At 58.7% G+C, this 25,782-nt stretch overlaps 2 protein-coding genes across 8 annotated transcripts; one reads left to right on the forward strand and one right to left on the reverse strand.

Annotated features, from left to right (window-relative positions):
- Nucleotides 1-1,298: 1,298 nt before the first annotated feature.
- On the forward strand, nucleotides 1,299-11,053 carry PRR7 (proline rich 7, synaptic). 5 transcript variants are annotated; one of them, XM_019655530.1, is made up of 4 exons: nucleotides 1,371-1,385; nucleotides 4,759-4,927; nucleotides 9,607-10,260; nucleotides 10,485-11,053. In XM_019655530.1, exons 3-4 carry the CDS (start codon nucleotides 9,849-9,851, stop codon nucleotides 10,880-10,882), a joined length of 810 nt encoding a protein of 269 aa, XP_019511075.1. In that variant the 5' UTR covers nucleotides 1,371-1,385; nucleotides 4,759-4,927; nucleotides 9,607-9,848; the 3' UTR covers nucleotides 10,883-11,053. The 5 variants fall into 5 exon arrangements, with proteins under 5 accessions (XP_019511072.1, XP_019511075.1, XP_019511077.1 ...); XM_019655527.1 differs by lacking the exon at nucleotides 4,759-4,927 and having other exon boundaries at nucleotides 1,299-1,385; XM_019655532.1 differs by lacking the exons at nucleotides 1,371-1,385; nucleotides 4,759-4,927 and adding an exon at nucleotides 1,420-2,062 and having other exon boundaries at nucleotides 9,944-10,260; nucleotides 10,485-10,998.
- Nucleotides 11,054-11,359: 306 nt separating this feature from the next.
- Nucleotides 11,360-24,522, reverse strand: DBN1 (drebrin 1). 3 transcript variants are annotated; one of them, XM_019655521.1, is made up of 15 exons: nucleotides 24,123-24,522; nucleotides 19,548-19,603; nucleotides 18,866-18,978; nucleotides 18,611-18,685; nucleotides 18,349-18,495; nucleotides 18,131-18,208; nucleotides 17,720-17,871; nucleotides 17,564-17,627; nucleotides 15,457-15,516; nucleotides 15,237-15,366; nucleotides 14,398-14,535; nucleotides 13,903-14,073; nucleotides 12,818-13,497; nucleotides 12,419-12,521; nucleotides 11,360-12,253 (listed from the first exon to the last, which is right to left on the reverse strand). In XM_019655521.1, the coding sequence occupies exons 1-15, from the start codon at nucleotides 24,206-24,208 to the stop codon at nucleotides 12,183-12,185; spliced, it is 2,124 nt and encodes a 707-aa protein (XP_019511066.1). In that variant the 5' UTR covers nucleotides 24,209-24,522; the 3' UTR covers nucleotides 11,360-12,182. The 3 variants fall into 3 exon arrangements, with proteins under 3 accessions (XP_019511066.1, XP_019511068.1, XP_019511067.1); XM_019655523.1 differs by having other exon boundaries at nucleotides 19,548-19,669; nucleotides 24,123-24,192; XM_019655522.1 differs by lacking the exon at nucleotides 14,398-14,535.
- Nucleotides 24,523-25,782: the final 1,260 nt, after the last annotated feature.

Raw genomic sequence — 25,782 nt, forward strand, 5'->3', positions numbered from 1 at the left:
GGCCGATTAGCTTAGGTGGTTAGAGCACAGGCTCATAACACCAAGGTTGCTGGTTTGATTTCCACATGGGCCAAGGAGCTGTGCCCTCCATAACTAGATTGAAACAACTACTTGTTTTGGAGCTGATGGGTCCTGTTTCCCAATAAAACTTTCTTTAAAAAAAAAAAGATGCTGGGCCGGCCGAGTGGCGCGATCGTTAAGAACTGGTTTGGGACGCCAGAGGGCCCCGGTTCGGATCCCACATATGAGGGCCAGTGACACTGCCCTCCACAGCTAAGATGCTGAACAACAGCTCAACCTGGAGCTGGGCTGCCATGAGTCGCCGTCGCCGGCGTCGGCGTAGGCTGCAGCCCCTGTGGCAGTGGGTTGCCATGGGCTACCGTGTGTAGCCAGCAGCCAGCGTGAGCGGCCAGCAACCTCCGTGAGTGGCCTTCCAGAAGCCGGCGACTGATCTGCCTCGCCCGGGAAGAGCGCAATGATGGTGCCAACTTGGGCTGGTGAAGCGATGTCCTCCACAACTAGACGGAAGAACAAAAAGACAGCAACTTGTCTGTTCCCCTTCCCCCAATTCCCCAGCACTGTTCCTATCCCCCAAATTCCCCAATAAAAATCTTTAAAAAAAAGATGCTGGTTGACAGCCAGGTTCGGCCTAAACAGTGGGGCCTTCCCTAGGCTCACTTCTGTTCCTGGGTATGAGCAGCGTTATGGATCCAGCACTTGGTTCTCCTCCTCCTGCTACTTCTAAGTAGGCATGTGGTGATGTATGCTTGCTGGGGACACAGTTGGAGGGGGCCATGAATTCATGAGTTGGAGCCACACTGGGGTACCTGCCTGCTCCAAGCTGTGCCTATTGCGTGTATGCAGTGCCTGTCAGTATGCGGCCAGGGTCTGAACGTGTGCGTGGTTTCCGGGCTGAGCTGTGTGTATGTATGTGTCTCAGGGGTCTGGACTTCAGCTGCTTGGCTAAGCATCCCGTGTGCTCCGCCGATTGTGTGTACCGGATCCGCCTGCGTGGGTCCGGCCTGGATAGCCTGTTGCCAGGTGTGCGGCTTGGCGTGCGCATTCTCTATGCAAGGCGAGCCCGGCGCTGCAGGTGGGTGAGGGTCTTGTGCCTTTGGCTCCAGGGATAGCCTCCTCGGCTGTGGGGGGCGGGAGCCCTATGCTAGCGGCTGCGCGCGCGCACGCCGGACTCGGGACGCGCCGTGTACGCGCCCGTGCGCGCGCCCCGCGGCTCCAGCCAGCGTTCCGAGCTGCCTTCGCTGGCAGTCAGCAACCCAGCGCTACCGTATTCTGCTCCCGGCCGCTGCTCCCGGCCGGGGGCTCTGTCCGCGGGGCCCGCGCCGCCCAGAGCCAGGAGGACAAGCTCCAGGAGGATGTCTGGGCCCGTGAGTACTGCGGCGGCGGCGGCGGCGGCGGCGGCGAGCGGGCGGGCACGGAGTGAGGGCGGAAGACTGTCCCGTGGCTGGCCCCTCCCGGCCGGCCGCTCCACTCCCTGGCCCCGGGTCGCCGCCCTAGACCCCCGCCCCGGCCAGCGCCACCCCCAGCCCACACCAGAGGGAGGGAGGCAGGAAGAGGGAGGGCGCCAATGAGCGAGGGAGCCGGAGCGGGGCGAGAGCAGCCACCGGTTCGCTTGGAAACGGTTGCCACAGCAACGGGGTTGCGCTCCCCGGCAACGCGACTGCAGGGCGGCGACGCCCCCTCCCACCCCTCCCCCATCCCACGCGGGGCCGCAGCCTCGGGTCGCAGGGGGAGAGGGGATACGAGGGCTCTCCCTCTCGCGGTGGAGGGAACTTCGCCCCCCTGGCCGGTCTGGGTGTGCCTGCCTCCACAGACGGTCGAGGGTGGGGGTGGGGGGCGAGCGCCCCACGGGCACGATCTGGCTCCCACGTGGCTGCAGTCGTCTCAGCAGGGCTTCTGGGGTGGCTGCAAACGTGGGGGTGTCCTGGCCTGCCGCGGCAGGAGGAGCCATGAAGGCTGGGTCCGGGGTCTGTGCCCTGCCATCCCCACCGTCGCTACCACCACCCGTCTGCGAAATGAGGCGACCAAGTTGGGTGCCCCAGAGGTATGTTCCTTACCAGGAGAGAGGAAAGAAGCTCACATCCCTCCTCCTCATGGCCGGGTCATGTGCCAAATGCGGCTTGGGCCGGTGGTGGGTCTCTGCTCAGTGTTCCAAGCCACCGTTCTCCAGGGTGGGGTGGGAGCAGCGTGGGCAGGGGCAGAGGAAAAGACACTGCTGACCCCGGGAAGCTGAAGCCCCGGCCAGATGGGAGCGCCCGGCCCATTGTCTGGATCACAAGTGTCCCTTTCTTGTCTGAGCACAAAGCCCAGACTGTGCTGGGTAGCATGCAGGTTGGTGGGCAGGCAGGCCAGCATTGCATGGAGATGCTCTGACCCCCAGGGGATTCCTCTGGGAGGAGAATGGCCAGTTGAGTCAGAGGAAATGACCTCTGGCTTCCCTTCCAACCTCCCCTCAGTGGGCAGCATGCTGGGGGGGAAAATGACCCTCTGGCCAGCTCTCACCTGCTTGACTCAGCAGATGCCAGCCCCTGCCAACCAAAGGCCTTGACCACCACCACCTTTGGCTTTTCTTTCCCATCCAGGGAGGTATCCCGGCCACCAGAGGTGACCATTGCCCCAGGCATTTGAGGCCTTGGCATAGATGCCCATAGATGGGTGGTACCCTGAGTCAAGCCCTAGTCTCCCTCCAACAGGCAGCAGTGCTTTGGGGATTATTCACAGGCCCCTTTCATTCCCTTCCTGCTCTGTGTGAGACCTGTGGTAAGGGCTCTGCATCCATTGTCTCCTAATCCTTACAACAGTTGTGCAAGGTAAGTTTATCATTCCCACTGTAGAGGTGAAGGCTTCGAGGCTCAGGAAGATAGTGACTTGCCCAAGGTCACACAACCAGGTTTTCAGTGCAGGTTTGTCTATTGGCACAGCCCCTCTGCCTACTTCACATCTCTTGTGAGCAAGGCAGGAAAGATCTGTAGAACCTTCTAGAGGAGCATTCTTAACCTTCTTTCACATTCTTCCAGTGAACAAATGCTGTCTTTCTGACCTTGGTACACCTTTCCTTCTTCCAGAAATATCAGGCCAGTTCTTGCTCTTCAGATGCTCTATAGGACTGTGCTGTTGCCGGGCTGGCTCTCTCCCTTCCTCCCTCCATTTTCTCTCTCTAGGGAAGACCAAGCAGGAAGAGGGCTGCCTCAGTCCCCTGGGAAACTGTCCCCAGGCCCTAGTCCTTTGTTTGTGGGCTCTATGGCCTGATCAGCTTGCAGCCAGGCTGTGGGAGAAGGAATTTAGCAAAGATGAGCTCATGTGGTGCTGGCCCCTGTGGGTGCTCAGTCTAGCTCAGGGGTTGGAGACCCAAATGCCTCCAGGGCCCAGGGGGCAATGGAATGAGTGAGGTGGGCCAGGAAGCTACTCAGCTGCAGTTTGTGTCACCATATGAGAATGTGCATTTGGTATGACCAAATTGTCCAATTTTCAAGATGAGCCAGAAATCCATACTTTTATGTATAATCTTGTTTTAAAATGTTGGCAACTAATCAGAATATTTTAAAAAATTTCTTGTGGGCCCACAGAACGCAGCCATGTCTAGCCTGAGAGTCACGAGGCTGAGATCTCTGGTCCACGGTAAAATGACAGCACTTTTTGCCAGGCCACCCTCGAGCATGTATAGACGTAGCGCCATAGGCTGGTTTCCACATTTTTTGAACCTTTTGAGGCTGCAGGGTGCTGGCATTTGGTTTGTTGTGTGTAGCCGTGTATGCTGGTCTTGAATTCTTTTCATCTCCCTCATCAGTTTTGTGCCTCCCTTATGCTGCTCGGCAAGTCTCATCATCCCTGTCTTACATGTGAGGAATCTGCGTCTCAGGCATGAGAATAACTGGGATGGGGTCACACAGCCCAGGCAGGGCAGAAACAACATTTGAACCCAGGGCGCCCCCTTCAGTGCTCTGTGTGTTAACACCAGGCTACCCACAAAAGAGGGGATCCTCATCCCCCTTCCACCCCCAAGGTGCAGCCAACTCCCTTAGAGGGATGGATCTGAGTATAGTAGATACTTACCCAAGTAAAGTGTCTGTGCCCACAAGTCGCTGGGTCCCCAGTCTCTGTTGTCCTGTTTGCAGTTCCCCAAGCCTTAGGTTCCTAGCCTGGTGCCAGGGTTGGGTCACAGAGATGCTATCTACAGGTAAGGGTGCCAAGCCAGTACCTTGCTCTAGCTGGAAAAGAGGTTCTGGCCAGCTCCACATCTGGCTGGCTGTGGCAGCTGGGACAATTCCCGTCATCTCTCTCTGGCTTCAGTTCATCTGTCTTGGTGTGGGAGGAGTGTAAAAATGTCACCAGTGCCTCCCTGAAATGCCCTTCCTGCTAGGATGGCGGACTTTGCCGTCACTTGGGTTTCACAACCACTTGGCTATGTGGGTCTGAGCCGGCCCCAGCTCCTTGTCTGTAGAATGGGGGTGGCAACAGCCACCTCCTGAGTGTCACTGAGATAGTGAATGTAAAGAGGCTAGCAGCAGGCCTGGCGTGTGCAGGTCACACAGCACAGTTTGGCAGCCACCTTATTCCACCCCACTCTCCTCCCTCCCTCCTCTGTCCCTGGTCTTAGTCCCTGTCCCTTCACCTGAACAGCAGCTTTGGCCACACATCCAAGGAACCTCATGACCCAGAGCCCCAGCTGCCTGGGCTTCCCTTTGCCCACCCAGAGCCCTTGCATGTGTCTCCATGTAGTCTTTCCTTTTATTCACTTAGATGTATGGTCCTCAGCTTGCTTATAAACCACCCTGCAAGGGCCAAGAGCTGGGTGACAGCTTCTCTCTCAGTGACATTTTGATGAATGGCCAACATTTCTCAGGAATGAATTGGATGCAGACCCAGCTCTTGATGTGTTCCTTGTCTCTACGGCTAAAAGACCAAACAGGTAACTGGGCACCTCCAGTCAGTCACTCCTTTCAACAAGTGGTTTTTGAGCTACTGTGTGTCAGATGATCAGACAGACGCAGCCTCTGGTGGTGGACACAGGCTACTGCAGAACACTGTGAAATCACTGTGCTGCTCATCCAGCCCTGGGAGGTGGGGTGTTTCGGTGCTGACTTGTCCAGGGAAGTGACAGATGAGGCCATGAGGCTCAGTGGTAAGCACTGGCGCCAGAGCAGCGGGGCTGTGTGGCAGGCCCCTGGGGGAGAAAAAGCAGAATGCTAGGCAGTGCAAGATGGGGCACCAGGTGCTGAGAGGTGAGGCTCAAGAGGTCTTAGAGGGAGCTCGTCTCAGAGGCCACGATCTAGGTCAGTGGTTCTCAACTTGCTCCCTGGACCAGCAACACTAGCATCTGCTGGGAGTTTGTTAGAATTGCAAACTCTCCAGCCCCACCCCAGACCTACCACACGGGGAGTCCAGCATTCTCTCTTAACAAGCTCCACGTGGCTCTGAGGCTCACGCCAGTTTGAGAGACACTCAGTCTAACCATGTTAAAGAGCTGGGCTGTCTCCTGAGGCAGTGGGAAGTGGCTGGAGGGTTTAGGCCAGAGAGGGCCTGGGGGGATGAGCAATGTGGAGAGAGTGGGTGAGCTGGGCAGGAGCACAGTGCGGAAGTAGAGAGAGAAGTGGCAGGCATGGTAATAGGGGCCTAGGTGAGATGCTGGTGTCCTGGAAGGGGGACCAAAGGAAGTGGACAGATGAAGGCACACTGCACTGAGGACTTGGTGGATGGAGTGACTGGTGGGCCCTCTGCTGAGATAAACAACCCAGTAGCAGATCTTTGGGGTCTGAGGTTGGGGTGCTGAGGTTCTTCATGCAGAGGGGGAGTATCGTAGGTGCCTGCAGGGTAGCACCAGGCCCAAAAATGAGAGATTTGGGTGACCTTGGGTGTCACTTAGTCTCTTTGAGCCAAGTGTTCTCATCTGTCAAGTGGGAAGAATGCTAACCCAGTTCATAGGATGATTGCGACAACGATCTGTGTCCAGCCCTTGGGCGGGGAGCAACGTGGGGACAAAAACACACCTTTGCAGCCCCAGTTCAGAAGCCTCCATCATCAGCTAATGTTTGTTGAGCATCTCCAAGCCCTTTGCATGGATTAGCTCAGTCTTCACCATGGTCACTGAGGAGGAGACTGAGGTGACATGGAGTTTAAGAAACTCACTCCCCGCCCTGGGCCTTGCGTTCATCCCCCTGCTGTACTCCCAGTGAGCGTGTGGTCTCAGAAAACCATACAAAGCAGTATGCTCACAAACTACAAATAAATCAAGATAGAATCCTTAAAAATGTTTAACTAACTGTCAAGAAAGTAAGAAAAGAGAAAACAAATCATAAAATGGCAGGCTTAAGGATGAGTCCATCTGAAGGTACCACTCCTAGCACAGCCGGAGTCGGACAAGGAGCAGGTATTTGCTGTGAATGGTTTGGAGGGGCTGGGGGAGGTGAGCAGCTGTGAGCAAGAGGCTATAGCAGGGTCTGCAGGAAGGGTCCCCAGACACGGGCAAGAGCATGACAGGCTCCTCAGAGAGCCTTTGAGCAGCTTGGCCCGGTCTAGAATCACATTTAGAAAGTTCTGAATGAATGTCCTGACGATGATGGATGGAGCAGCCACTGTGGGTTAGATGAGATGGACTGAGTGACTCCTGTGGGCCAGATACTGGGCAGGAAGCAGGCCTCAGACGGGTCCTGCCCACTCAAACTGGGCGTTGGCATCAGTGTGGGGTCAGAGGGCTAGCTCAGCTGTGAGACTTCCTCTCTTGGACACATAGTGGCCTAGTCTGTAAAATGCAGCAGTGGTTCCTGCCTCCTGGCTAAGGCGCCATAGTGGTATCCAGCAGGTCTTGGGTGTGGCCTGTCCTAGTCTGTCCCAATGCCCAGCCAGCTGAGCTGAGCTCCTCGGCATGGTCCCTGTCTTTTGTCCCTGGTTAACCCTGGAGCTGCTATCCCATCTCTCCTTCACTCTGTAGCCTTTTACTACTCTTTTTTTTTTTAATATTTTATTGGGGAGTTGGGGGAGGGGAACAGTGTTGGGGAATTGGGGAAGGGAACCAGCCAAGTTGTTGTTCTTCAGTCTTCGTTGTGGAGGGCACCAGTCGCCATCTGGCTTCCTGTCGGCAGCTCGTGGCCTCTAAGCTCAAGGTGCTGTGTTCAATCTTAGTTGCAGGTGGACGTAGCCACCATCCCATGCGGGAGTCGAACCAGCAGCCTTATTGTTAAGAGCACCTTATCCACTGAGCCATCCGAGCAGCAGCTCAGTTCAAGGTGCTGAGTTCAGTCTTAGTTGCAGGTGGGCATAGGCCACCATTGAACAGGCAATCTTGTTGTTACACCAGCTGAGCCATCCTGCCACCTGGTGGTAGCTCAGCGACGGCTCTGCTCAGGTGCAGTGTCAGTCGGGCCCATGTGGGAATCAAACCAGTGGCCCTGTTGCTCAGAGCTCGTACTCTTAAGCCAACTCTTAACCAGCTGAGCCACTCGGCTGGCCCGCCTTTTCTTACTCTTGAGCTGAGGGTCGGTGGCCAGAAGGTTCTGGGCCTTGGTGGGAACGAACAGGAAGGTACATTTTGGCTATAAGCTAGCCAGTCTGCCCAGTGTTCCCATTGCTGCCAAGTCCTCATGTACCAGTGCTCACATACACTGGGCTTTTCATGTATAGCTCAGTTGTCATGTGAGGTAAGGTGTTTTGACACAGACTTTGGATTCAGACTCAGGCTAAATATTAGCTCCTCCCCTTATTAGCTGTGTGACCTGAAGCAAGTTCATTTCCCTCTCTGAGCTTGTCACATCTATCCAGTGGACTCCCAGTGAGAAGTTGGTGTTGGAGATCACACAAGATGCTACATGGAAAGGGGCTGATAACCAGGCCTGACACTCAGTAGACAGTCCATTTCTAATTCAGCTAAACTCCATCACCTCCAGCCCCAGAAGTGCCTTTTCTGACCCAGAGCTGTTCGTGCTCTGCAGGCCTAGTTAGTGCCAGCTTCCTCAGAGCATTCCTGAAAATTCCTGTGGGCTCAGGAAAAGGAGAACAACAGATTTAATTAATTCCCAGTGACTGGCAGCATCGTGTTTTTATCTGGGCTGCGTCACCATGGCAGCCTCATGGCAGGGTTGACGAGGGGGCGGGTGGAGCTATTGTTCCTGCCATTGTCTGTTCTGGAACACAGGCCCAGGAGAAAGGGACTGGCATGGGCACCAAGTGGCACATGGCACAAGGCAGCTGTGGAGTCAGACAGGAACCATCTGGGGTAGCCTGTGGCCTGGCTTTCCCCCCAGAGCAGTCTGAGATGGCTTGATGTGGAGCCCTCAGCTTGGGGCTCAGGCCCACCATGGCCCCCAGACCTGAATGTGTGTGTGCCTTGGACATACTGAGGATAGGGGCATCCATGGGACTCCTGGAAGAGACCCACAAAGCAGCTCAAGCAGCAGCACTCTTCCACCTTAGACTAGGGTATTGTGGCCAGGCTTGGGTTCAAATTATAGCACTGCCACCTGCCATCTACATAGCTAATTGCTTCCCCCCTTCCTTACCTGTAAAATAGGAATAATTCCAGGTACCCCAAAGGGTTGTATGTGAAAGCCCCTGGGTATAAGCACTGAAGGGCTCATTTCTGTTCTGCGGGCGTGGTGAAAAGTCAGTCGCCTGCCATCTGTCACCGGTATGTAGGGTTCCCTCCTACATACCTCTTAGGATGCAAGTTTTTCCTCTCAACCCTGCTGTGAAGAGATGGAAGGAGAGGTGCCCATCTGGAGTGATGTGGGACCAGGTGGTACCAAAGACAAGCTACTTTTCCTTTCCTCTGCAGAAAGAGAAAGGAATTGAAGGGAAGTGACCTGGCATTCTGGAATTAGAAGGGCAGGGCCAAAGGGACTGAGCAAGAGTAGGAGGCAACCGAACTGGGATTCGGCAAGCCGAGGGACCTAGAGAAAAGGAGAGGGAATAGCCCACGCAGGGCAGGCGGGCAATCCGCGCATACAAAGGCAGGTGGCATGCAGTAGCAGCCGGAGCCACCTGCCCAAGCCCCGCTGCAAGAGCAGTGACAGCTGGGAGGCCACGGTGCGGACGGGGTTATTCCATGTTTTGGGCAGCCAGGTACAAGATATTAGAACGTGTCTTGTTCTTGGGTGGGAGCAGGTACAAGACATAGAACGCCAGGGGCCAGCAGGCACTTGCACAGGGCTGAAGCTGGGGGCTAGTGGCTGCTTGTGGGAGCACTAGGAGGTGGGCCACCCTTTCCCCGCCGGTACGAAGCGGCGCTGAGGCTCCTCTTAAGCGCCCTGCCCACGGACCTCGGAAACCCTTTCTAGGCTGGGGTACCCTGTACCCCGGGGAAGCGGGTAGCGCATCTCCCTCGTTCAGAGGCCGAGTCTGGCCTTCGCACGCCCCCTGTTGGCCTTCCTGGAGTCCCCTCGGCTCAGCGGTGGCGGCTGGATCTTTGATCTGGGAAAACCCGGGAAACCTCGAGGCGTGACGTCATCCTCGGTGACGTCACCGGGCCCCCGGGGAGTGCGGGGGTTCCGGCAGAGGAGGCTTCCCCGGGACTGCGCAGGGCACCAGCGTGGGCAGGGCAGTCATCAGGGGCTGCAGTGCAGTGCGCCTTCATCGCGCCCTGTGTCTGTCCCACAGGTCCCGCGCGGCCCCGGGTGAGGCCCGCCCGCGCGCCCGCCGGCGCCATGGAAAGGAGCGGGCGCCACTGCTGCTGCCCCCCGCCGGCGCGCGCACGACTTGAGCCCCGCCGCAGGCAGCCCCCAGCCGCGGGTCCCCAGGTGACACTGGCTGCGCCTGGGAGCGTGGCGCGGGCCCGGGGCCACGTAGAGGAGCCCAGTGTCCAGTGAAGCAGCCGAGGACCCGCCGCCTGCGCCGCCGCCATGGTTATGTCTCAGGGCACCTACACGTTTCTCACGTGCTTCGCCGGTTTCTGGCTCATCTGGGGGCTCATTGTCCTACTCTGCTGCTTCTGCAGCTTCCTGCGCCGCCGCCTCAAACGGCGCCAGGAGGAACGACTGCGTGAGCAGAACCTGCGCGCCCTCGAGCTGGAGCCCCTCGAGCTCGAGGGCAGCCTGGCCGGCAGCCCTCCTGGCCTGGCGCCGCCGCCACCGCCGCACCGCGGCCGCCTCGAAGCGCCGGCACACGCGCACCAGCATGTGCACGTGCACCCGCTGCTGCACCACGGGCCCGCGCAGCCGCACGCGCACCCGCACGCACACCACCACGCGCTGCCGCACCCACCGCCGCCGCATCTCTCCGTGCCGCCGCGTCCCTGGAGCTACCCGCGCCAAGGTAAGTAGTGACTTACGCCAGGGCCGACACGAGCCACCGAACTGGGCGGGGTCTCGGCCGCGGGGCGGGCTCACGGCTGACCCGCCCAGTTTCCCCTGTACAGCCTCCCCCGAGAACCCAGGAGGAGGGGGTGGGCTGGGCCTGGGGTTGGCGCCTGGCCAGGACTTATGCGGGAGGCTGGGGACGGGTGGCCTCACGTCCTCGGACCGCTTCCCATTCCGCAGCGGAATCGGACATGTCCAAGCCACCATGCTACGAAGAGGCGGTGCTAATGGCCGAGCCGCCGCCGCCCTACAGCGAGGTGCTCACGGACACGCGCGGCCTGTACCGCAAGATCGTCACGCCCTTTCTGAGCCGCCGCGACAGCTCCGAGAAACAGGAACAGCCGCCGCCCAGCTACAAGCCGCTCTTCCTTGACCGAGGCTACACGTCGGCGCTGCACTTGCCCAGCGCCCCGCGGCCTGCGCCGCCTTGCCCTCCACTCTGCCTGCAGGCGGACCGCAGCCGCCGGGTCTTCCCCAGCTGGACCGACTCGGAACTCGGCAGCCGCGAGCCGCTGGAGCACGGAGCTTGGCGCCTGCCGGTCTCCATCCCCTTGTTCGGGAGGACTACAGCCGTATAGAGCGGCGCCCGGCGTCCCGGGCCCCACCCGCGGACTCCTGGCCTGACTGTGGGGCTTTTTAAATGCTTCCCTTGGACTGCGGGAGGGAGGGGGGGCGCGGGAGGGAGGGATTTCTTACCCCGTTTGTTACATTTTGAGGATAATAAAGGTGTGTGATCTGGTTTGGTACAAGCGGAGAGGTCACCCACTGCTTGCGTCCAAGGTTCAGGTGGCCAGGTGTGCATGGGTCTTGGCAGGACCAAACCTGAATGCGCTTTTCCGCTGCAAAGTGGCCAGATAGTGTAGAACTAAATCTGAAGTCAGCCTGCTTCAAACCACAGGCTGGTTACCCCCGGGAGCCTCAGACCCCCCTTTTCCCTGCCCGTGAAATCACGGAGCGGGCACCCCTGCGGCCTTGGAAGTGTAGAGTTGGGAATGGGGGTCAGGGCAGGCGGCCCACCCCAGATCCGCCCTTGGAGGCCCGGAGCAGCAGGCCCGAAGGGATCTGGATTTCTTTATTAACAGACATGAGCACGACCCGTTACATAAGTTTGTGCTTTCCAAAAAACAGTTACTGAATGTGAAAAAGGAACCCAAGCAAAGAGGGAGGAGTTGGGGAGGGGCCACCCAAGCCCCTGGCCCCACCCATAGCCCTGACCTGAATCGCGCCTAAGGCCTCCAGCCTGGGACCCGCCCAGCAGGAGGAGGGCAGGAAAGGGCTGGGAAGCTGAGGGGCCCCAGCTGGGCCTGCTACTTCCTTTGGGCCGGGTGGGGAGGGGTTAAGAGAAGGGCGGGGAGGGGGTCCCAGGGAGCCAGAGCCCGCGAGCCGTTTATTGCCATGTTTTCAAATTCGTGCAAAATATCTGAAGCCCTGGACAGAGAATACAAAGTGATATTTTTCCAAGAAACATAAAACTAGGAAAAGAGGTGGGGGGACATTTTCCCACCAGGGCTCCCCCCGACGCCAGGCCCCAAGCAGGGTGAGGCCTCCACCCCGGCCAGCTGAGTGAGCAGGGAGGACTAAGCGCTACAATCTGGACCGGGCAGGGAGGGGGTGGAATTTGCAACAGCGTCTCAACTACCAACGGGAGAAAAACCGGTCAACTGTACAAGTCTCCTATCAACTTTTAAAAAAAGGGAGAGAAAAGCTGTAAAAGTCAGGCCCTGTGGGTAGGGAAGTGGCCAAGTCCCCGGCCAGGGCCGGAATCCGGAGTGGTTGCCAGGCGGAGCTGCTTCCAGTGCAGGCGCGGCAGGCCATCTGGCCAGAGGCTGGCGCAGGTGGGTGGCCTTGGCAAGGGCAGCCTGAGGGCAGGCACCACTGCTAATCTCCACCCTCGAAGCCCTCCTCCTCTTCTGGGACTGGATCTGCATCCCAGCAGGTGATGTCGATTTCTATGGTGTTGGGAAGGGAGGGGAGTTAGTAGACAGACAGCAGATCCACAGCCATGTCTTCCAACCCCTGGGAGCTGTGCCAGCTATGTATACGTGTGTGGGGTGCCTGTCCACACTTGAAGCCAGCACCCCGACCCTAATTCCACTCCATCATCTCAGTACTACCTGGAGGTTTGTTGTAGAACACAGGAGGCGGAGCCTTCGCACACAGGTCTTCTGATTGAGCGAACTCCTCCTCCTGTGATTGGCTGAAGTACCCCTCACTGGCCTGTAGGAGAAAAGGACCAGGTCACTGGGTCCCACCCAGCAAGGCTTGGACTGACCTACCAAGCCTGAGCCCGTTTCCCTGGCAACCGGTGATTCCATCCCCGGTTGCCAGTGAAACAGATGCCTGCCTTGGGAACAAAAGCAGAGTTTGGTCCAGGGAGGGGGAATGGAATGGAGCTTACACCCAATAATGTGGGTCCCAGAGAAGGGGGGTACTGCTGCAAGCCTAACAACGCAGGGTCAGTCCCCTGCTCCAGCCCTGACTCCCACCCCTCCCACCAGGCTGCCCTGCCCCACCTGGGTCCCCTCCTTCTGGGTGGTCTCGCCATTGGTCAGCAGGTGTGGCTCAGGCTCCGGCTCCAGCTCCGGCTCCGGCTCTTGATCCAGCTCCTCTAGAGCGGAGAGCAGAACTGGGGCCTGGGGGGCAGCCAGGGGCTCCTCTTTTACTGTCTCCTCTGGGTCACAGAAGGTGGCTGGCGGCTCAGGCAGCTCATCAAAATTGAGGAGACTGGTACAGCCTTCACCTGCTGGCAGCAGTGGCTCCTGAACCACCTCATCCAACAGGGGCATCTCCACCAGAGTGACCTCAGCACCCGAGGGTGGTGTAAGGGCCCTAGGCTCAGCCTGGGGTGCGGAGGCCCCTTCCCCGTTGCCAGGCCATAGGTCAATGAGGCTGGCAGAGGTGACAGTGTTGGCAACAGCGGTGTCAGCAGCAGCAATGTCGGTTTCAATGGCAGCAGCTGCCAGGGTGTCTGCTACAGCGGTGTCAGCTATGGCAGGCTCCAGAGGGGTAGCCAGGACAGCCTGTTCCGGAGCCACCATGAATATAAAGTCCTCTGTGGGGCTGCCTTGCCCCCGGGGAGGCTCTGGTGCCTGAGGAGGCTCCTCCATGGGGCCAGCCCAGGCCTGAGGGGCTGCAATTCTGGCCTCCTTACTGGTCTCTTCGCTGTCCAGGCCAGGGCCAGCCTCCTGGGTCTCTGTTACAGCAAAAATGGAAGAGACAGATGTGACCAGCTCCCTCAGGAAGGAATGTAGGCCCTGGGAAGCCACCCTACCTACCTGGCCCACCCACTGAGGAGTCGATGACCTTCCGGAAAGAAGGCCTCCACTAAGAGCTCCATGCACCCTCCAGCACCCACTGGGCCCTGCTGCCCCTTTACCTACTGTTTTTAAGCAGCTCAGCAGCCCTGGGAGGAAGGCCTGATCCCCACTCCAGGGAGAGACACTGAGGCTCAGAGGACAGGTCTGACTGCCACTTCCAGGGCAGTGCAGTCTGGGTGATGGGTGGCTCATATCCCTGGGGAGTTGTTATCATGGCCATGTGGGGTTTCCAGCATAGGGACTGGTGAGAGGCCTGGTGCAGCTAGGGCCCCCTCACTTACCTTGGGCTGCTGGGGGTGGTGGTGGCAGTGGTGGAGGCTGTGAGGACGTGACCTCATCCAGAGCCCGCTCAATCTGCTCAGAGACAGGGGTGGAGGCCGTGCTGGAGTCAGATGGGCTCCGAGTGGGGATGGGGGTGGGTGCCATCCTCCGGAGGCTGTCCAGGTGGCTGCCTGTGGAACAAACCCCCAAGATGGTCAGTGAGGGCCGGAGCCAGGTGGGACCAGGATTCTCCACCTTGGGGCCTGGTCAGCACCTCTTCTCTGGAGTCTGGGTGGGGGCTGGGAGCTCCCCAGGCCCCCCAGGGGCCAGACCACAACTCCAGACCTGTAAGCCAGGCCAGTGCCCCTTCAGGGCCAGGGAAAAGAGGCAGGCAGTACCTGCTCTTGGGACAAACACCAGAGATCAACGGTCAGGCTGGGGGAGTGAGGGCGGGGGGGCTGCTGGGAAGCGGGGCCCTCCTTACCCCCCTGCCGAGGCCTGGGGCTGCTACCTACATGGGAGGGAGGAAGAGAGGTTTGGGGTGCGGTGACAGGTGATATAGGGAAAGGGAGTCCGTGGAGGGGAGGAAGAGGAAGAGGAGGAGGAGGAAGGCCCACTGTCCGATGCCTTTATGAAAGGGCAGTACGGACGACCTGCCGAGAGAGACAGACAGAGAGAGAGAGACAGAGGACAAGAGAGGGTCAGTCTCCCCCACCCTGGCCCCAAGGCCTCACCCGCCCCCAGGGCCGGCCCTGGATGTCCAAGCTGCCTTTTGCCAGGGTGCACATTCAGCCAAGCTGGGCTATAGCCTCAAGCTGTCAAAGGACTCCCACCGGCACCAGCCACACACAGCAAGGAGCCTGCCCCAACCCTAGAACCCCAACACAGACCAAGCACACGCAGGAGCACTCAGGCCAGCAGACAGGGAGCAAAAGGGTGCTTTGGGGGAGGCAGAAGCTGCAAGGAGAATCCAGACAGGGAAAATGGGTGCAGGCTCCAGAGCCAGGGCACCAGCTCATCCCACATGCACCAAAAACCCTCAGGCAGGGCTTGGTTCAACCCCCGCAGGGCCACTCCCTACAGCCAGGGGGCGCCTTAGCCCATGCCAAAGCTGTTCAGGTGACCTCTAGCTGGGCCCACTGCTCAGCCAAGGCTTGACATAGACCTCTCCCACCCCCAGCCTTCTCAGTCCTGCCACCTGGGAGGCAGTAGATGGAAGCATACTTGATGAACAACCTTGCCGTCTGTCTCCAAGGGTCCTTGGGCAAGGCTTCCCTTCCAAGAAAGGGTGCCAAAGAGGCTCAAGGCCAAAACCTGAGGAGTTGAGGTTAGGTGGGGTGGGACCTGGGACTACCTGGTCGGTGGTTGAAGGGAGAGGGCACATCGCAGCTGCCTGCAGATGCAGAGGCCGATGCGACCCGTTCCTGCTGCTTGAAGAATTCCCGTGGGTTGTCAGGTCGCTGGGCAATAATGGCCGCTGCCTCCTGGAGGCACGAGGAAAGGGTCAGGGCCAGGTCAGGCCCCACTGAGGCAGCCCCTGCTGGCCTCACATGCCCTGTCCCACCAACTCTCACCTCTACCTCCGACTCTGACTTCTTCATCTGGGTCTCTTCCTCTTCATCCTGCTGGTCACCCTGGAAACCAAAGGTACAGTATCCTGGGAACCTCCACCAGCAGCTCTGGCCTTCTTATAGGCCCATGTTTCCTCCATGGTCTGGCAGGAAAAGGCTTGGAGGTGGCACGTCTGTTCCCTTCACCACGCAGTTACACGGTTTCTTCTTTCCATGCACAAGACTCTCAGCCACCTCATCTCTAGCCTGAACAGGTGCCTGGGCACCTAGCTCAGCTCCTCCTGCTCCTTCACCCCCACATCCAACCAGGCACCCAGGACCATCCAGGAGTGCTCCCTGCTTTGTAGCCAATTTTTCTTGAACCTCCTATCCCAGCACCCAGCCAACTGCGCCACCATCACTGCTGCCTGGATCTCGGCATCATGACCAAGGCTTCCTCATTAGTCCCCTGCCTCCGTGCTCTCTTCCCCTAATTTCTTCTCTATACACCCTGAAAGGACCGTCCCCAAATCCAGATTCAACTATGATTTTTCCTACCTTAAAATCCCCCAGGGGTTTCTCATGAGTCACAATGAGTACTGGATGAATATGGCGCAAACATGGCCTGTTTTGCCAGTATGTTTTTAAAACACATTAATTAGTTGCCTCCACTTAAGAATTAGGAAGTTTCGGGCCGGCCAAGTGGCTCAGTTGGTTAAGAGAGCAAGCTCTGAGCAACAGGGTCGCTGGTTCAATTCCCACATGGGCCAGTGAGCTGCACCTGAGCTGAGCTGCCACTGAGCTGCCACCAGGTGGCAGGATGGCTCAGCTGGTGAGAGCACATGCTCCTAACAACAAGGTTGCTGGTTCAACTCCCACATGGGACAGTGGGCTACACCCACCTACAACTAAGATTGAACGCGGCACCTTGAGCTGAGCGGTCACGAGCTGCCGACAGGCGGCTGGACGGCGACTGGACTTGGAGCTGAGCTAGCTGTGCCCTCCACAACTAAGATTGAAGGACAACTTGACTGTTCCCCTTCCCCAATTCCCCAATAAAAATTTTTTTAAATAATAAAAATAAACTGATCAATTAATTTTAAAAAGGCCTTGCCCATCTTATTCTTCAGCATGTTTCTAACACCTGTCACATGGCAGGTGGTGGCTGGGGTTTGTTGAAGGAATAATTGTGGCTGGAGCTTACCAACCACACATCATCTTCACCTGCCCAGGAGCTGATAAGATTGCAGTAACCTATGATAGCCACTTAATGCCAGTGCCTGCAGAGTGTCCTGCCTCCTCCCTCCTAGTCTCCTGTGGGTGTGGCCCTGAGTTATCACCCATCTCCTGTCCTAAACTGTACCATCCTCAGCTCTAAACATCCTTAGCTATTTCTGAAATACAAAACTCCATTCAAAGGATGAGGATTTGACTCCACTGTGATTTTTAAAAGGCCAATCCACAGACCCTATGGCAGGGCCAGCCAGTGGCTCAGTTGGTTAAGAGCTCACTCAAGAGTGAGCTCTGAGCAACAGGGCTGCCGGTTCAATTCCCAGCCTGAGCTGAGCTGCCGCTGAGCTGCCAACACGTGGGGCAGGATGGCTCAGCTTAAAAAAGTAATAATAATAAAAAACACAGGCCCTATGTGATACCCCAATGTTTGGAGGTTCCGACAGCACCCCTGGAGCAAGGGACTGCTCTGAAAGAGACACTACACACACACAGTGTATTAGATGCTCAGAGCACCAGCCCAGATTCATTTGTGTGACTCTGCAGCACTGGGTTGTAAGGACCAGTTCTTAAGCCCCCTAAGTGCAGGAAGAATGTCTGATCCACACTGAGCCACTCAGGCCCTGCTGGGAGGGGACAAGGGGTCAGTGAGGATCTGGGTCAAGATAGATTTTTTCTTTGTCTAAAGTATAAGCTTCTCCAAGGAGGTCTTTTTCTACCGTCAGGGGCCAGACCCCACGTGGTCAAGTGGCAGGCCTGACACCCCATGACACCCCATGCAGCAGTACCCAAAATGCCCAACACGGTCCCCAAGCCACTGATCTTCCCACAAAGCCCAAAAACACAAACACCATCCTCATTTCCCTGACCAAGAGACTGAGAGCCCTGGCTAAGAACTTACAAAGATAGACTGCTCCTTCAACCGCCTCTTGGCCTCTTCAGCTTCTAAAGTCTGCTGTTTCCTCCTGGGAAAATAAACCAGCATGCACCCCTTAGGACAGGCCCAAGTGGACCTGCTGGCGTGGGGTGGGGCCTCGGTGGGCGGAGCTGGGCACACCTGTGCTCCTCAATCTGCTGCTCCCGCTCTCTGTAGCGCCGCTCCCGCTCCTCCTGCTCCTGCCGCTCCTGCTCCATCCGCTCTTGCTCAAACCTGAGTCTCTCATCCAGGGCCTTCTTCCTCTCCTCCTCCTTCCTCAGCTCTTCCTCCTTCTGCAACCACGCGTGCCAAGGCAGTGTAGGCCCTGAGCCTGGGGACTCCCTGCTCCTCCTGCCCACCCCCAACCCAGGGCTGGGGAGGTACTGGTTCTGGGAAATAGGGTGAGCCCGCCAGGCATACGTCTCACGTTCAGCTGGCTGGGGGAGCGTGTGGGAAGGGACACACTATTGAAGGAAGGAGCTGGGGAGAGGCCCAGAGCTGTCACATGGGGTTGGGTCAACTAGGCCTGCAGACTGGGGTCGGGGGCCACACCTTGGCCTGCTCCCAGAACTGCTCGCGGTTAATCCGCTTCATTTCCACAGCTGCATCAGTTTTCTGATAGGTGGTGCCCTGCAGAGTCAAATGGCCCGGCATGAGCTCAGAGAGCAGGCTGAGTGCTCCAGGAGCTCCAACCCCTACAGTTTGAGGAATGAAAGGGTGGGGCGGGCAGAACCCTGGGCAAGGCCAGCTGGCCCCAGGCACACACTGACCACCGGCTCAGCGTTCTCATCCTCGCGCAGCCGCAGTCGGTGCAGCACAGGGCTGGAGAGCCGCGCCAGCCCGTTGGAGAGCCGCTGCCCGATGGCACCTGCATCTATGTCTTCCACGCTGCTGGCATTCACAATCACGTCGACACCCTGCAGCAAGAAGGTGTGTTCAGGCAGCATGGCTTCTTCCTGTTACTACCACCTGCATACTGACCCTGCCCTGGGTGACTGGTACCACCCCGACAAGCCCTGGCCCCACTCGCACCTGGAAGAACTCAGCCACTTTAGCCACGTGGCTGGCACAAGCGCATTTGCGGGCATCAGGCACATCCTCACCGACCTGCAAAGTACCCAACAAAGAGGGGGTTGGGAGAGGACTAGGGCTGGCAGCAGCCTGAGGCGCCCAGCTCCCTTCCCAGGGTTATAGTGGGGTTCTCTCCAGCATTGTCAGTGGGTGGAGCAGGGTGGAGAGTGACTGCTCTGGGGCCTCAGTTCCCTTCCCCAGCCCACAGCTGCATACCCAGTTGATGAGCACGTATTTTGGCAGAGCAGCCTGGGAGTCCTTGACGCTGCAGAAGCCGTACATCACCTTCTGGTTCTCAAAGTGGCCCGAGAGCTCCTGCAAGCCCCCATCTGGGGGAATCAGGAGGGTGTCAGGACACCTGTCTCCTGACCCCTTACCCTGTAAAGGGCCTGGAACCCACAGGAAAGACTCCTCTTGTGGGTCTGCAGGCACCCCTGGGGACCTGGAGTTCTGCTGGTGTGAGAGTGGTGGGCAGGCACTAGCTTTGCCTTTAAACCCCCCAGCGCCTGATTTGGGGTGGGACTGAGGAACTGTTTGTTCTTCACACATCCTCATGTCTCAGGAGGTACTAGTGCCCAGTGAGGTAAAATAAAGACTTCAGGTTCAGGAGAAAGTGGGGCTGATCTGGGCCATCCCTGCTGGGCCCCCTCCCCCTGCGTGACTTTGGGCAAGTCACTCTTCCGCTCTGAGGCTGTCTTCTCATAATCCAAAAGGAAACAAGGCTCCCTCCCTCCCCACCCTGGGGATCTTAGGGATGACCAGGAAGGACACCCGCCAGATAAGCGTGGGTCTGCTGGATGCAGGCGAGAGAAGGTGGCCTGGAGCCAGGCGGGTGGGGAAAAAAACAGGAGGAGGGGGCGGGAGAGGAAGGCGAAGAAGGAATGGCTGGAATTCTTACCTCCTGATGCTGCAAGCTTGAGGTCATCTGAGCCATCCTCATATGTATACAGAGCCCTGGGGAGAGGGAGAGGTGGCTCAGAACTGTCAGGGCCCAGGCGCCAATCTGGGGTGGGAATGGATCTAGGGAGGAGGAGGAGGAACACAGAGGGGGCAAGACAGGACAGGGTTCTGGCTGAGCACTCTCCAACTGACAACTGGTAAGGGGGAGGGCCTGGGACCTGGTAGAATGGGCCTTGGGTTAGGTAGGGAATAAGCAATGAGGGGGTAGAAATCACTGCCCATGTGTCGTGTCCTGAGAGCCCTGGCCCTGGCAGCCTACAACCCACCAAGCAGGTGTGAGATGGAGATTCCAAGGCAACGGTTCCTTGGTTACTGTTCCCTGGCTACCGCGTTCCTCATCCCCATTGGCTGTTGCCAGGAACCTACCTGGCACTGCCTTGGTACCCACAGCCCCTCCCCACAACAGCAAGGAAGGGGGAGGAGAGAACCTGGCGCTCACTCGGCTAAGGGCATCCCCTGGTAACCATGGCAACTCAGCAACTGGCATATGACTGGCCCATCCCAACCGCAATCTCCTGAACACAAAGGACCCTGGGGATCCGCCCTGGGTCTCAGTCTCCTCCTCTCTGAAATGGGGATGAGGTCACCCAGCTCACTCTTGCCCAGACTCTGGCCCCTGGGTGACCACACTCTTCTGGCCTTCTAGCTCCTAAGCCGCCTCTGTCCCAGCTGAGGCCCTGGCCTCCTGAAACTGCGGGCCTTTCCTTCTGCCTTAGCATCACCAGAAAACTGACCTAGCAGCCTTCCTCCTCCTTAGTTTTTTCTCGCTAGGCAGTAATGGCACAGCATCCATTTCACAGACAGGAAGGCAGAAATGTCTGCTCCTGAGGACCCCCTGGGAGGACAGGCCTGGGGCAAGAAAGACTGGCCCTGTTGCAGATGCTCCAAAGGGCTCAGCTCCTTCCCCAAGCTACCCTTTTCCTACTACCAAAGCAGGAGGCTAGGGGCTTGGAGGGCGGGGAGGCAGGAGCACAAGGGAGATGGAGAAGAGAAAGGGAGGGAGAGAGTCAGAGAGAGAAATGGAGAGGAGGAAGAAAGAGAAGAGAAAGGAGGAAAGTGAAGGTATGATGAGGAAATGAAGGAGGGAGGAAGAGAGGGAAGGAGGGAGGGGAAAGGGGAGAGAGAAGAGAGGAGAGGGAAGAAGCGAGTGAAGGAGAAGGATGGACAGATGGACAAACACACACACACACACACACACACACACACACACACACACACACAATTTCCAGGATCCCTCCCTCCGGAAAGGGACACAGGTGGGCTGTGAGGCCCAGAGCTCCTAGTCCAACTGTTGCCTGGGCCCCAGTGCTAGCAGCTGCTTCCCAGCACAGCTGTCCCACCATCTGTCTGGCTGCCCTAACCCATCACTGGGAACAAAGGGTCCTCAGAGAAGCAGGGTCTGCCCCTCCCCAGTCCAAAGATGAGAAACTGAGGCAGAACTCTGAGACTCTGGCTCCCAGACACTGTTCCAGACATGCACACCTCCCAGGGGTGACCATTAGCCTCTCAGAAGCTCTGAGGGCCCTTGCTACTCCCAGGAACACATGCTCTGCCCCTTCCATCCTCAACCCCTGCCTGCCCACTTTCAGCCACTTTTCCAGCTCCAGCCACTGACCTGACCGAAACCATAGCTAAGTTCAAAGCCTTCAGCAGGCCTTCAACCCTGAGCCCCACCTGCCTGCCTTTTCAGCTAGACCCTCTGTATTCACACCACACACTGGGGTCACACTGGACCGCTGGCGGATGCCAAACACAGTTCTGGATATTTCCCACCCTCGAGCCTTTGCATATGTTTCTCTACCACATGCCCACCCAATAGAAATCCCTCAGGGCCCCAATGCCAGCTCCTCAGGAAGCTGTGCCCTGAGCCGCACCTCCCCAGAGCACTTATCACACCCCAGCAGGGATGGGAAAAGGCATCTGAGCCTGCCCCAGATCTCACTAAACCAGTGCTTCTCAAATACATCCGAACCTGCCTGGTACTGGGCCTGAGCCTGGGTGGCGGGACCTGGTGAAACCGCAAGAAGTCAGGCTGGGGGGAACCAGGAATCTACATGTCTCATCAGCTCTAACCCCTGGAGACACTGCCTTGGACCTAAGCTTCGTGGAGGCAGGATGTCTGACTCAGTCAACCAACACACTTCACTCTCTGGGTCCAGGGACCAGCTCACAGTGGCACCAGTCGGTACCTGTGATCCTGGCACGAATACCAAGAAACCATCTAGGCCAGAGAAACTGGACTGGGGTGAGTTGGGAGCTAGAGGGTATGTAACAGTTCCAGGGAGATGCTGGGGTCAGCTAAGGTGGGAGGCTGAGGGCAGGTGGACCCCTCAGGACAATCACACTCTCAGGATGTTAGAGCTAGAAGGGCCCTGATGTCCCAGATATGGTTGAGTCTCCTTGTTTTCAAGAACACAAGAGAGGAGCAAGGATTACGTGTGGTCACACAGTGAGTCATGTCACATTCAGGGCAACACTGGCTCTTCCCACTACACAACCTGACTTCCTGGGGTCCCCTGGTCTCAGCACCTGGGCAGTGGTCCATCTCAGAGGCCCTGCCACAGGAGTGAGCACTCCCCTCCTGCTCCTCCGCCCCCCTCAGAGGCAAGGTAAGAGAGGGCAGTGACAAGCCTCCTTTGCTCAGGCAGCAATTTTACGCAAGACACCCTCCTCTGGACTTAGTGTAGGGTCCGTCCCTGAGTCCTGGGACCCCACTGTACCCCTGGCTCGGTGCTGGAAGCACCCCTATGCAGGATGTGATCCTCATACCCTTTTTACAAAATGCTATCTAGGCCCTTGAGAGTGAATAAATGTGTGCATGTGCGAGGCTATGTGTGTGCATCTGTGTGTGTCTCACACACAATCCAGATGGGGGTGACGCACGCCAGTGATGAATAACTCCCTTTGGCCACATGGATGCTGCTGGGTGGTGGGATTCCAGGCCTCTACTGAGGAGGATGTGGGCCAGCACTGGTTGTGTGGCCTCGCACTGGGCCTCCAGAGCTCTACTTTGGGGAGGTTAGGGGCAATGGGGTAGTGGTAGACAGTACCCCAGACTGCGGATGAGGGGGGCATTCTGAGATGGACTGTGCCCCTCTTCAGGCAGGGTCCATCGTATCTCAAGGCCAGCTCCTCCACTAGGCCAAGCCAGCCACTTGCCCTGAACTCCTCCCATGATCTCAGCCCCCAGGGGTAGGGCTGGGACAACGGGTGGGCCGCCTGCCCACTTAGCCTGTGCTGGCCTCTCCTGTGACTGACCTGCAAGACATGAAAGCTTGTCTCCCGCATCTATCCCTCCAGGCCTGGCTGCCCGCCAGTGCTGCAGTAACGTGGCATGGACACCTCACCACTTGTCCCCTCCTCCAGCCCCCAGGTCAGTGTCCCTTCCAAAATGCCCTCCCAGGATGAGGGTAAGGCCAGCTCAAGTGAGGTCCCTCAGGCCTGCCCTCACTCTGTGCCTCAGTTTCCTGCCTGCCAGGAGGAGAAGAGGCCTGGGAACGGAATAGGCACCTGCCCCAAGAGAAGAGTATTTTGGGGAGGATGATTCCTGAATGGGGCAGTGTGGAAACCCCTTGGCTTTCCTACCACCAGGGGACTCCAGCCTCACAGCAGGTGGTCCACCCCTCCCAGAGCTCGGGGGAGGCAACAGCTGGGGAGGGGGAAGAGGGCAGCCCAGCTCCTCCTCCACCAGGGTGCTGAGAGCCCCTTGCCACTGTGCGATGGAGCTAGGGGCTCAGTGGATCTACTCAGCCCTTCATCTCTCTCTAGGGGCTCCCTCCACGCTTGTGTGCCTGAGGGCTTCCTCCCAGGGTCCCCAGCCGGCTCCCTTGGCATCTCCCAGCCCAGCTGCCCAGTCCTTGCAATCCCCTTCATCTCTGTCTTCTCCACGACCACTGAGAGGTACAGGAGTCACTGGACGGTTGCCATGTGGCAATGAACGTCTTTCCATCACACCCCAACTCCAAGAAAAGCCCCCCCCCCGGTGGGCGGGGCGCCGAGGCCCCCAGCCCGCTCTGCTCCTCCCCCGCCCTAGCGTTCCTTTGTGCTATGGCCGGCCGGCGGTGCTGGGCCAGGCAGGCTGAGCTGGCTCCGCTAGCTGGGTCCCCGCCCCGTCCCCGCCCGGTCCGCGCCCGCTAGAAGGTAGCGAAGGTGCCCTTGGCCGCTCGGTGCACACCTGTCCCCTGAGCCCGGGGCAAGGGAGAGGGCGGGGGCTGGGCTCCTGCAGGACCATGCGGCCCCGGGCCACACGTCCAGATCCTGCGCCTCTCCGGCCCGCGTAGGGCCACCGCGCTTACCGCGCGCCTGGGGCAGCCTCGGGGCGCGCGGGGCCGACAGCACCCCGCCCGGCCCCTCCCCCGGCGCGCACAAAGGCAGTCCCTCCCGGCCCTCCCAGGCCGCTGCACCATTTCGGGGTCGCCCCCTCCCTTCCCAGCAGCCGGGCGGCGGGCCGGGAGGAAACAAAGGCGCGGCGGCGCGGGGACAAAGGGGCCAGGGGGCGGGGGCGGGGGCTCACCAGTCGGCCGCGCTCTCCTCCCGGATCACCTCCTCGTACGCCGCCAGCAGCTCCAGGCGGTGGCCGCTGAAGCTGACGCCGGCCATACTGCGGGCCGGACCCAGGCCGAACGGACAGACGCGCAGACGGACGGACAGAGGAGGAGGGAGGGAACGAGGGAGTCACCGCCGCCGCCTCGGAGCCTCTGCAGCGTTGAGAGTCGAGCGAGCCAGCGGCCGGGGGCGGGGGGCGCTGGCTCCGCCCGGCTCGTCCCTCCACGCTCGGTCCTAGCGCCGCCCCGGCCCGGCCCAGGGGGAGGCCTGCCCCCCACTTCCCGGCCTGCCCTGGGCGCCCCCGCGCTCCTCACCCACCGCCCCTGCGTCCGCACCCAGGCCAGCCTGCCCCTCTGCTCCTGAGGCCCATCCACCCGCGTCCCAAACCCTCACCTACCGTGTCCCCAGACCAAAGCACTCACCCTCTTCCCCGGCCCCAAACCCATCCCTGTCCCCACCTCACCAACTCCTCTCCAAACCCTGCTTCATTCTAATCAGCTCCCAGTCCCGATCCCAAATCCACTTCATTCCAATCCGGCCCAGCCCCATTCGGTGCTTAATTATCTACATCCTGGCCTCGTTCCTGGTCCATCCCAACCTCCAGCCCCAATCCAGTTCACAGGTCAGCCAGCCTGGCCCCTCTGCCGCCCAGCCCCACCTCCGAAAGGCCCATTCCGTCCATCCTGCCACTGTCCACTGCTATCTGTATCCAAAGCCCAATTCCAGCCCCATTCCCAACTCTGTGCTTAGCACGCACCCCCATTCTCCACACCTCATCCCTAGCTGCACCCTCCTTGCTCCAGCCTATCCTGTCATTCTGATCCTAGTTCCCAACCACACCTCTACATTCCTGCCTCCTTGACCATTCCCAGCCCCAACCAAGCTTATTACACCAGCATCGCCAGCCTCTTCCACCATCCCTGCCCCAGCCCTAGGCTGAGCCTCCCTCCTTTACCAGCAGCCTCCTGGGCCCTCTCGGATGGGGCCAGCCCGGGAAATCCTTTGCCTTGTCTCCCAAGCCTCATGCCTCCCAGAGGATCCCAATTAGACTTCCCCCTGGTAGCAGCATCTAACCCCGGACTCCCAGGGAATGGTTCCTCCAGGACCAGCCCCCTGGCACCTTTATTTCCCAAAGCTCTGAGCACAGAAAGCACTAACTAGTGCCTCAGAGGAGTCCCCGGCAGGAGAGTGGGCACCACTGCCAGTGCCTCCAGAAACATGTCTGCTCTTTGTTGAGGTGGGACCCGAAATTCTCCCCAGGTCTCAGAAGCCTTTCTCAGCACCTGCAAAGCCTCATCTTCCCAGAGGAGGTGATGGAACCTGAGCAAACTACCTAATCCAGTCTGGGAGGTGGTCTAGCTGGGCCTCTGAGTTCTGAGTTGGCCAAGAGAGAAGGAGAGTAGTGTGTGCATTGATCTCCAGCAGTGGTTCCCAGCACTTTGTAGAGGAAGACCCTCTTAAAACAAAACATTTCACAGACCCCTGCCTATGCCCACTATACCCATGGATCCCTGGCCCTGGCAGTTTCTCCACAGCCCCCTCTTGGAGCAAGGCCTAGGCAGGGTCAGTAGGATTCTGGGGAAGGAGAACCCACAGCTGGGCTGAAGGGGAGATCTTAGGTCTCAGCC

Source organism: Hipposideros armiger, unplaced genomic scaffold, assembly GCF_001890085.2.
Source record: "Hipposideros armiger isolate ML-2016 unplaced genomic scaffold, ASM189008v1 scaffold_242, whole genome shotgun sequence".
NCBI classification, from domain to species: Eukaryota; Metazoa; Chordata; class Mammalia; order Chiroptera; family Hipposideridae; genus Hipposideros; species Hipposideros armiger.

What these genes read in the sequence shown, in the direction of transcription:
- PRR7 (XM_019655527.1), top strand. Translation starts at nt 9,849, where the DNA reads ATGGTTATGTCTCAGGGCACCTACACGTTTCTCACGTGCTTCGCCGGT. An exon ending in CTGGAGCTACCCGCGCCAAG is followed by an intron (nt 10,261 to 10,484) that starts GTAAGTAGTGAC and finishes CCCATTCCGCAG; the next exon opens with CGGAATCGGACATGTCCAAG.
- DBN1 (XM_019655521.1), bottom strand. Translation starts at nt 24,208, where the DNA reads ATGGCCGGCGTCAGCTTCAGCGGCCACCGCCTGGAGCTGCTGGCGGCG. An exon ending in GAGGAGAGCGCGGCCGACTG is followed by an intron (nt 19,604 to 24,122) that starts GTGAGCCCCCGC and finishes CCCTCTCCCCAG; the next exon opens with GGCTCTGTATACATATGAGG. An exon ending in CAAGCTTGCAGCATCAGGAG is followed by an intron (nt 18,979 to 19,547) that starts GTAAGAATTCCA and finishes TGATTCCCCCAG; the next exon opens with ATGGGGGCTTGCAGGAGCTC.